The sequence below is a fragment of the Cyclopterus lumpus genome, chromosome 14, assembly GCF_009769545.1.
Source record: "Cyclopterus lumpus isolate fCycLum1 chromosome 14, fCycLum1.pri, whole genome shotgun sequence".
In the NCBI taxonomy this organism is placed as follows: Eukaryota; Metazoa; Chordata; class Actinopteri; order Perciformes; family Cyclopteridae; genus Cyclopterus; species Cyclopterus lumpus.
In genome coordinates, this window is record NC_046979.1 from 14,056,924 (window position 1) to 14,066,992 (window position 10,069).

Consider the following 10,069-nt stretch of genomic DNA (forward strand, 5'->3'; position numbering starts at 1 on the left):
GGTCAGGCAACCCCTAGAATTGGAAAATAGTTTGTAAGTATTTATCTAAGGTTTGTAAAAGCTTAGTCAGTCGATGAGTCGGTTCAAATGTGGTAACAAGTAATCAGCTATTTAGGAACCGGGAGCCGCACCTTGTGTAGCTCCCTCACCTGGGCCAACCTCTCAATCCGGGCACGCTGAGGTAAAGCTGCTCCACACTTAGCTGCTCCTAACTGGATAATAGGGAATAAGGGATTACGGGCCCTTCTGCTACCAGCAAAGGAGCAACATTACCATTAGAGTCTCAAACTAATCAATATAGTATCATGTCAATAAAGACAGTAACTCAATTACAATCACAATCTACTTACTATGTCGACCATTCTATTACAAATATGTAGTTCTGCAACTACATTCAACTCTTCATGAATAACAAACAGTCAAATGATATTAATTACAAAGCTAATGGCAGACGAACAATACATTAAAGTGGTGTTTCTCTTGGGTTTTTTCAGGATTTTCAAGAAGACCAGTAAAAGTGGAGGGGTAAGTTACAGTTGTTAAGTTTGTATTGAGTTATTCTCTCACTTTCCTTTTTGTTTCTTTTAATTAATGAAAAATGAAACACTGAACTGTGTCCCTTCCTTCGGTCTGACAGCTGACCCTGTGCCTGGGGAAGAGAGACTATGTGGACCACATGCCCATAGTGGACCAAGTTGGTACGTTCCTTCTTCAATGCACGTGTGTGTGTGTGTGTGTGTGTGTGTGTGTGTGTGTGTGTGTGTGTGTGTGTGTGTGTGTGTGTGTGTGTGTGTGTGTGTGTGTGTGCGTAAATATAACACCCTCTGCACTCTTACATGTACAGATGGAGTCGTAAAGCTGGACACAGCTGATTTTGCAGGCAGGAAAGGTAACAAACACATCGTCAATGTTCTCAGTCCTTAAAGACAATCACTTACCAAGTCGAGTCACGGAGATGCGAGTGATCGTCATGAAATAATGAATTATGTGTCGACAGTGTTTGTGCAGCTGGCATGCGCCTTCCGGTACGGTAGTGACGACCTGGATGTGATGGGCCTGTGCTTCAGGAAGGACATCTGGATCAAGCAGCTCCAGATCTACCCAGAGTGCGACAAGCCCAATATCACCGAAATGCACAACACCCTGATGAAGAAGGCTGGAGACAACTCATACCCTTTCACTTTTGAAGTATGACATCGTGTCCAGATACAAGTGTGACTGTTCATCCACACATTCTGTCCTTTTGTGTTCAGGTTGAAATGAAATGGCTATTTTACTAAATGATTCATGGACACAACATTTCATGCACAGTTAATACTGTAAAGTAATTACATTTGTTTTAAAGGTCAAACATGTTAAGTTAAACTGCTTGTTTGATATATTATTAGTGTGTTCAAATGAGTCTGAACTCACATAACTGAGTCCTATTAAGTTTTTTTGTCTGCTATTCTCTGAAAATATGCGTAATTCTTTGTATAAACAGATAAAAAATAGCTCTTCTTCTTTGTCTCTCTAGATTGCCCACAACCTGCCGTGCTCCGTCTCTCTGCAGCCTGGACCTGATGACAAGGGGAAGGTGAACCTGCTAATTCACCTCTCCGTGGATAGTTGTCCAGTGTGTACGCAGCCATGCTCGCTTTTCTTGTTGTTCACCTTTTGTATTTGCTTTGCAGGCTTGTGGCGTCGACTTTGAGGTCAAAGCGTACCTCGCCAACGACAAGTGCAATCCTGATGAGACGATCGAAAAGAAGTGAGCATGCTTTCCTTCTGCCATTGTTACCATCTCCTTGTGATCGTTCATCTTCCAGCTGTTGAACTATTCTGCCCCATGAACAGTCTCTCTCCTCTGTCCCTTTCTTCCCCACAGGGACACCGCTCGCCTTATCATTCGTAAAATCCAGTACGCCACCACTCAGGTGTGCCCCGGGCCCAAGGCTGATATCTGCAAGGGCTTCATGATGTCCGACAAGCCTGTTCACCTCGAAGCTTCTTTGGAGAAAGATGTACAGTAGCAAAACTTAATGGTTTAAAGTGTAATGTCTCAGCTCTTCTAAATGTGTGTTATACCATCGTACCCCACCATTAACTGGCTGTTTCACCACAGCTCTACTACCACGGTGAACCCATCAAAATCAAAATCAAAATCAACAACGAGACTAACAAAACAGTTAAGAAATTCAGTATCACTGGTGAGTACCTCTGCTCAAATGCTTATGAGACTTTTACTGAGAGCACACCATAGTAATCCGTTTTCCTTCTTCCTTCTTCAGTGGAACAAACCACAGACATCGTCCTCTACTCTGCAGACAAATACACCAAGACTGTTTATAACCAAGAGTTTGGGTAGGAGGACAGAAAACACAGCATCGATCAAGTCTTGCGGAAGCGAAGCACGTCGGTGCACTTTGCCGTGTTTGTGTATGAGTGTGTTTGTGTTTAACCCTCCACAGAGAGACAGTGGAGCCCAACAGCACCTACGAGAACACTCTGGACATCATCCCCATGCTGGCTGACAACAAGGAGAAAAGGGGGCTGGCGCTGGACGGACGACTGAAGGATGAGGACACCAACTTGGCCTCCACCACCATGTAAGTGCACAAATGGCGCCGACAGCGGGATCTAGATGTACTTCATGTAACTTGCCTGGCGTGTCACTCCATGTCCTGTCTTAATAGTTTTTAAAAAGACACTTAATTGAATTAAACATACTACTCCTACAAATCCTTGTTGTGATTCTCCAAAGGCTGCGGCAGGGTGTTGAAAAAGATGTGTTGGGGATCCTGGTTTCTTACAAGATTAAAATCAACCTCATGGTGGCCGGAGGAGGGTGAGCGTCTAATCCGGTTTCAATATTTTTGGTGCATAGAAACTTGAAGAATGAAACGAACTAAAACAAACTCTCTCTTGTCTTCATGTAGCCTGCTGGGCGGCCTCACTTCCAGGTGAGTACGGTTTATCTACAGTCATATCAAAGGACATGCAGCCAGGCATCATGAATCACCTGTATTGTTATTGTTATGTATCTCTGCAGTGATGTCACAGTGGAGCTGCCGTTGCAGCTCATGCACCCCAAACCTGAAGGTATTCTTTCAATAACTCACACAGACTAACATTATCTTTGCTACCAGTGCATCTAGTGAATTGTCATGTGTGTGTGTGTGTCCCCCCCCCCTTCCCATCTTCTCATCCCACTATTTTCTTTCTTTCACATCAACCTGAGCAGAGTAAAGGCTGATCATCAGTGTGAGTACCAAATCCCTTTGTGGTGACATCACCTATAAATCATATTGTTGAGATGTATTGTACAAGTTGTCAAGTGAGGAGAACACATTAGGGGACATTTTGACATATATTTCAAGAATTATTGTATTAAATGGTTCTTTTAATGTTGTTGTTTTTTCTATTACAGTCTTGAAAGAAATATCCCCCATAGTGAACTGTTCGTATACAGCACAGTTCAGTTTAAGTGGATATGTACCCAACCCTGAAGATATATTTGCCTGTTTATACATTAGGATCAGTCTTTCTGATCGCTTATTATCTGTCAAACTATCACGATAAAAAACAACAATTATAGTAATAATAAAAAGTAATTGTCCCTTTATGGTAGGCTACAATAAATGCAGTTCAGTGATCATCCATATGATGATTTAATGATTAATGCTTAATGTTGTATGTTAAGGGAAGTGTTATATATCGGTTGTGTTATTTTTGTCCACATAGTATGTGTTTTGAACTTCTCTGTGTGTCCTTCTTCCCAGAGAGGATGTCACACTGGAGGTTGAGAAGAAGACCGGAAGACAACGAGGGGAAGTGACACAAAACAAAGAAGAAGAGGGATATGAATGGTGAAATGTACCAATATGACAAAAACCAAGGAACTGAGGAATGACCTTTTCGACACACATATATACATAGATGTAACAGTCCCCTCATAGATTTGGTTATTCTTGTTGTTCTTGTTTAATTACTATCAGTTAGGTGTAGAATAACTATAACTGTAAAATACTATCCACCATTTAGAGAGCAAAGACTTGTAGAACCACACATACAACATGTAAATCCTTTTCACCTCAAAAAGGGAAGTCAGTTTGAAGCCTGTACAAGCCACTGTGCTTTGAGCTACAGGGGTTCACTTAGATAAGATTATGATTTTGTCAAATAATCAATAATACAATAAAATCATTGTAAAAACAGAATTATTGTGGTGTAGGTTTTGTTTATGTTTCGGTCTCTGCTGATTTCAGGGCGATTTGATTTGTTTGGTTTTGTTTGGAGGACAGAATACAACTCATATATATTATATTTTAGATGTCAGTGTCAACCCTGTGCTCACTCACTTGACCCACAAAGTGCACTGCAACATTTTATAATTATGATGCAACTAGGAAGATTTGGCAATTTGAGGAACCTATACATAAATGATTGGGAACGATAATGGCTGACAAGTGTGTCTAAAAGTTCACCTGAAAGCCCTCAGCTATGTGACTCCATGCAGAGAGATTAAGGATGAACAAGTGGAGGCTACACTTTATGTCTCTCTCTGAGGAACTGAAACGCAACTGGGCTTCTGTTGGTCTTCATAGTGCCACAATTCAATATTGTATACCAATTGTGGCAAAACAGGGGAAAAGCCAAGCAGATCCAGCACTGTGGGCGGGTCCTCACGCTCAGGTTGGGGGGAGTGATAGGGGGAGTGTTCTTTACAGTTCAGGTGCACTATTTTTATAGGCGTAGAAATATGATGTACAGTTTTCTGAGTGTACATTCTACAGTATTGTAAAACTACTATTTTATAACCAATATAGTAGTGTATAAATCCTCTGTCACATCAGATGTTTATTTTAAGTCCTGAAATAAGATTTATTCTATACATTACTCATCAAAAACATCCAGAATGAGACAAATGGTGTCATGAAGGATGTTTCATTAATTAACTCAGACACTGTTGTTGTCAGCTAACTTTTAAATATATGAGCCATGAGTTTTTAGGTTATTATTATTTTAAAATTAAAATAGATATTTGGAAAGGAAATACCGTGGTCCAACGCTGAAAACAGATTTGTATAATGCGTTGTTAGTTTGTAATATTTGTATACATGTGTTTCTATAATCATACATTTATTTCACTGCCATAATGGTAATAACAGCTGGGATTTAATTTAAAGTCACTTCGGCTCAGACATTATATCTAGTAAAGAGATTCATTTAAGTAGAGGCAATTAGAGGCCAGTGTTTTTAAGTACATTGTGGGAGACTCCGGGAGGGGGCAGTAGTACAACGTTACGGAGGCTAACCGCCGTAAACCCTCACAAAAGAAGAAGAAGGAACTTGGCGACTCTGACGTCATCACGTAGAACGTGTAGCACTGAAGCAACATGGCTCTGAATGGAGGTTTGTGAAGTTATGATCTTTTAAGCAAGCAAACTTTGACATGTATCTCATTCACCAGCGCTATTCTTAAAACAGTATTGTGTCGCGCATGTAGTCATTGGTTACCGTGTGGGGTTGTATTTCTTTTGAAAGTGTTCGTCAGCACCGAACAGATTACGTTAGCCGACGTTAGCTAGCTAGCTAGCTAGCTTATCATCATTTTCTAGCAGCACTGCGGCAATGCTAATCACGTTTAGAAAAACACAACAAAACCACTAGCGTTACATATGCTAATCAGTGCAAAGGTCTTGTGAAGTGGAATGAATAAATTCGGCAAAGGGCTAACATAGACAGACATCACACACACACACACACACGTTACAGCATGTGTGTGTTATTAAAGCAAAAAGCTCTGAATGTTGTGAGTACAGTTGAATTAAATCAACACTTTGTCACTGACCCTAGATGACAAGGACTTTGAGTGGGAGCCTCCAACAGAGGCAGAGATGAAGGTGATCCAGGCTCGCAGGGAGCGACAAGACAAAATCAGCAAGCTGATGGGAGACTACCTGCTCAAAGGATACAGGATGCTGGGAGAGTGCTGTGACGTGTGTGGGGTGAGTGAAGTGGACTTGTGTGCTGCGTTTGTGTTTTTGGTATCCTCGGTAATGTAGTAAAGATGGAGTCGTCTATCATGGGTGATAAAATGAATTTGATTACTGTTTCCAGACAATTCTTCTCCAGGACAAACAGCAGAAATACTACTGTGTCTCGTGTCAGGAGCTGGACTCTGATGTTGACAAGGACAACCCTGGTATATACACACACTTTTATTTAATGCGCATGAGTATTAAATACACCCACTGTCTCCTTTCCTTCATGGCTGCTCTTTGTGCTTTGAGCCTTTTTGTAAATACTATTGTTCTTCTTCTCATCTTTCCTGTTCTCCATTTTCTCCACCCCTCAGCTCTGAATGCACAGGCTGCGTTGTCCCAAGTGAGAGAGAGACAGCTTGCAGCTCAGGCCAATGCACCGCCCCAGGCACCGCCCCAGGCGTCGCCCCAGGCCCCCGAACTCAATGGAGGCCCCAGCAGCAGTCAGGCAAGTGTGTTAGTTCCTCTGCCCAGACCAGAGCACTGTGAGGGGGCTGCAGCAGGGGGAAGAGCTCTCTTGCCTCCACCTGCTGTCCCTCCTCCTACACCTCCTACCCCCACCCCAGTCCCAGCACCTACTCGCCCCCCAGTGATTCCACAGAGCCCTGCCCTCCAACCTATGTTGCAAGAAGCTGAGGAGGCTGTTCTAATCAAACTTCGGTGGGCCACTAACCAGCTACAGAGTTCGGCCTCCATGGAATCAAGTATCCAGCTCTGCAGCCTCATCACTAGCTGTGCCAACTCGCTGCGCAGCCTCAAGGAGCTCAGCCAGTAACCGTCATGGAAAAGGTTGAAACCCTGGAGCGCTGTTTCTGCTCGCCTCTGTCCTGGAATACTGACTCTGGTTAGCTGCTTTGCAGCATCTCTCTTGGACTGACTCCTTGCATAGAACTGAAAATTAAAATTGGTCAGCAAATGCACTTGAAATAAGATTAAAATGTCATAAGTTCACAAGTTGCTCTTGAGTTAGTGTACCTATATGGCTTGCAGAAATATCATGTTACATTGTTTCCTAAAACATTTAAGTACACATGTTTGAACATTTGACTGTTTTTGTCAATTTGTAAGTTATGACAGGAACAGAACATGTCTAAATGCATTGGTATGACTTTAAAACCATCTGGACATTACAACATTTTAAAACATGTAATAATCTATGCTTAGGCTTTAATTAATCAAAAAAAGCCACCAAATTGAAAGCTGGGTAAATGTCAACATTGGTTTTCTGATTGGTTGTTCAGTAGTATCCAAACATGGTGTAGGTTTGAATATTCAAACAAAAGCTCAAGCTCTTGTGCCCAAATGTCTGTATAATTGTGTGTCTGCACATGCAACAGTGTTTTTGCTAATATACAACATACTACTAGACCGAAAGTCCCCAATTATAATGTAGAGATGACTGTTGGTGTATTGTTGAAAACACCAGTCTTCTGATAAGAGATGCATTTTTCTATTTACTGTTCAGTCTGGATTCACATGGATGCTGTTGTCTGAGTCTCTTGTGATGCAAAGAGTGTCAGTGGGCTAAAAGTTCTGAGGTTTTTATTGTAAATATATTTGATAAATGATGATGATGGTGGTGTGATGCTCAGATGAAATGGGCGACATTCAGGAGTCAAAGTCATAATTCTTCATTCATTAAAAGCATCTAGAGCAAATAAACTGTGCCCTGTACATCAATAGAACGCACTTCATATTATATAAAAGCCAGCTTCAGTGTTGTTAGAATTACATATGCAGCCATATTGTCTTGGTTGCCACTATCACACTGGAAGTTGACACATGTATTTAATGTATGATTGTACCTGGCTACCACATTGTCAGTCTCGTTTCGGATCGATGCGCGAGACCGCTTGAGTGAGTTTGCTGCGTCTCAACGTGGCTCGGCACTAAACCAGTTGAGTCCAACAATACACCGACACACAGTCTCCCTTTCCCCCCCAAAGAAACCCCGCTGGAGCGGGGCGTGTCGCGGCCACCGCCGGGAGGAGCCGGGGGGCTGTCTGTCGGTGAACTCTCCCACACAAAGGAGAGGAAAGAAAACAAAGCCAGGAACTGGAAGCCTGACATTAAGTTCCCATTCAGCGGCTCGTACCGCAGACGCCTCTCGTCCTAAAGACAAGGGGGGGGGGGGGGGGCATTGACGCGACGTTCCTTTTAGAAAAGCCGCTTTCCCGGACATTGGACACAGCTTCTGCTGGGAGAGAGGACGATAGCACCTCCGGGTGATGGCGAGGCGACATTAGACTGTAGGCGCATCCGAGAGGACTGTTTCCTGGCGGCGTCGCGATGAACGGCAGTCGGCGCAGCGCCCCGGACTGTCCGGTGGAGGGGCTGCCGCCGCTGCCCAAAGGCCTGAGCGGGATCCTGAACTCCAGCGGCGGGTCGTGGCGGGACATCGAGAAGGTGCACAGCAAGAGAGCGCGCATCCAGGCCGACATCAGCCGGGGCGGCGGGGGCGCGCCGCGCGCTCACGGCAAAACGGGGGGACTGGACGCTGCTCTGGCTCTGCTGCGGAAGGAGATGGTGAGGTGCTCTGCGAATATCCTGCCTTTGTCTGTGTGTGAATAGCACACACATGCAATGTGCTGTGCAAAGAACTCCTGGTTCTGCACTTGTGGTTAGAAATAAATGTGACAAAAACAAATCTTCACTCAATTTTTTCTCTCTGGCTTTTTCCAAACTTTTAAAACAATCAATAGCAATGGAGCTGAAGAATGAGAGTTTTTGTTTGTTTTGTTGAAAGTAACTAATATTTGTTGACCAGCGCATATTTTGTGTAACAGGTCGGCCTGCGTCAGCTCGACATGTCTCTGCTTTGCCAGCTGTGGTCTCTCCATGAGGCCATCCAGGAATACAAGGGCTATTCGCTTCTGTCTGGGGCCTCGCTCAGTGCTGATAATGGATCCTCTGAGGAGGACGACGAAGATAACGAGGAGACAGGAATCCCCTCACAGCCTCTGTCCTCCTCGTCCCTGTCTCTGCCTCCACCCAGCAGCAACTCCAGGGACCAGTGGATCAAAGACTCCTTTCATATCCCCTGATGTCGATACACACACATGCACTGTGCGGCTTTCTCAAAGTTCCTGTCTCTTACTGTACCATTAGACACCATTTACACTCGTTTTTAATACCATGCATCTTCTTTCCAGTCTGTTCTTCTGGCCGTGGACCAATCCAATGACCACCAATCAATTGCTGTGATGGTTGACTGGCAGTGTTTCTAATATTGCACTTGTGTTAAACGTCCCATCGATATATCTCATCAAAGATTAAGACCGACTAAAAGAGAAAAAAAGTGAGACCAGATGTTATCATTCTTATGCTCTTTATTGCATGCTACATGCTGCTTGCTGCTTGTCATTGAAATTGAGCCGTGTGAAATATAAGAATTGCTGAGGGTCGGATTCCACTTTTGATGCAGACCTTTTTGTGGTTTTCTGATAATTACAGACTTTTTAAACTCCCTGCTCTGTAAAACATGCAGCACAATCTTTCCCATCGCACATTTTCTGCCATATAGAATCTTGACTGAAGTGTCGTCAATCTGTATTGTCTTTAGTACTATAAGCATTTGACACAGTATATACACATTTTTCAGAGCCAAATATAAGGCCAAATTATTTTTGAAAACAATGTTTAGCTTGTCATTCTATAACACCAGCAATTTAGAAATCTCCTGGCATTTCATGTTGGATTAAGAGCTTCAAAACAAGAGATTGCACGTTACTTCTTTAAAAGTAGTATCTTGGCTGCCTGTAAATGTTAAAAACCATGACGTTTGTGTAACTCTGTTTTACGTTGTATGTGCTGCTTCATTCTCGGCGAGGACACTAGAAAGGACCTTTTTATCTGGACACTGCTGGACTTCATCAGTCCAAACTCATAATACAAATTAGGCAATGATTTTAGGAAACTAAAGGTTATTTCTGGTGGGATTCTGCTTGGATGAAGGCTATTAAACCAATAAATAATTTTCTTTCCCCGTAATATCTGTAACGTTTTTTTTTTTTTAGCTCAAACATTTAGAACTGTACAAAGCA

The 10,069-nt window shown here is 43.0% G+C and overlaps 3 protein-coding genes across 3 annotated transcripts; all 3 read left to right on the forward strand.

The window, feature by feature from the left end:
• Window positions 1-444: 444 nt before the first annotated feature.
• On the forward strand, window positions 445-3,817 carry LOC117742864 (arrestin-C-like). The gene is made up of 14 exons (XM_034550514.1): window positions 445-525; window positions 638-698; window positions 845-889; window positions 998-1,188; window positions 1,517-1,576; window positions 1,674-1,750; window positions 1,868-2,003; window positions 2,105-2,189; window positions 2,271-2,343; window positions 2,451-2,588; window positions 2,744-2,827; window positions 2,919-2,942; window positions 3,032-3,081; window positions 3,762-3,817. The coding sequence occupies exons 1-14, from the start codon at window positions 445-447 to the stop codon at window positions 3,815-3,817; spliced, it is 1,161 nt and encodes a 386-aa protein (XP_034406405.1).
• A 1,469-nt stretch (window positions 3,818-5,286) lies between these two features.
• znrd2 (zinc ribbon domain containing 2) lies at window positions 5,287-7,677 on the forward strand. The gene is made up of 4 exons (XM_034549547.1): window positions 5,287-5,394; window positions 5,839-5,990; window positions 6,103-6,187; window positions 6,341-7,677. The coding sequence occupies exons 1-4, from the start codon at window positions 5,379-5,381 to the stop codon at window positions 6,799-6,801; spliced, it is 714 nt and encodes a 237-aa protein (XP_034405438.1). The 5' UTR covers window positions 5,287-5,378; the 3' UTR covers window positions 6,802-7,677.
• Window positions 7,678-7,763: 86 nt separating this feature from the next.
• On the forward strand, window positions 7,764-10,032 carry fam89b (family with sequence similarity 89 member B). The gene is made up of 2 exons (XM_034549549.1): window positions 7,764-8,552; window positions 8,813-10,032. Exons 1-2 carry the CDS (start codon window positions 8,316-8,318, stop codon window positions 9,068-9,070), a joined length of 495 nt encoding a protein of 164 aa, XP_034405440.1. The 5' UTR covers window positions 7,764-8,315; the 3' UTR covers window positions 9,071-10,032.
• The last annotated feature ends 37 nt before the right edge of the window (window positions 10,033-10,069 follow it).

What these genes read in the sequence shown, in the direction of transcription:
- LOC117742864 (XM_034550514.1), top strand. Translation starts at nt 445, where the DNA reads ATGGCAGACGAACAATACATTAAAGTGGTGTTTCTCTTGGGTTTTTTC. An exon ending in GATGAGACGATCGAAAAGAA is followed by an intron (nt 1,751 to 1,867) that starts GTGAGCATGCTT and finishes TCTTCCCCACAG; the next exon opens with GGACACCGCTCGCCTTATCA. An exon ending in GTTTATAACCAAGAGTTTGG is followed by an intron (nt 2,344 to 2,450) that starts GTAGGAGGACAG and finishes AACCCTCCACAG; the next exon opens with AGAGACAGTGGAGCCCAACA.
- fam89b (XM_034549549.1), top strand. Translation starts at nt 8,316, where the DNA reads ATGAACGGCAGTCGGCGCAGCGCCCCGGACTGTCCGGTGGAGGGGCTG. An exon ending in CTCTGCTGCGGAAGGAGATG is followed by an intron (nt 8,553 to 8,812) that starts GTGAGGTGCTCT and finishes TTTGTGTAACAG; the next exon opens with GTCGGCCTGCGTCAGCTCGA.
- znrd2 (XM_034549547.1), top strand. An exon ending in AGTGCTGTGACGTGTGTGGG is followed by an intron (nt 5,991 to 6,102) that starts GTGAGTGAAGTG and finishes TACTGTTTCCAG; the next exon opens with ACAATTCTTCTCCAGGACAA. An exon ending in TGTTGACAAGGACAACCCTG is followed by an intron (nt 6,188 to 6,340) that starts GTATATACACAC and finishes TCCACCCCTCAG; the next exon opens with CTCTGAATGCACAGGCTGCG.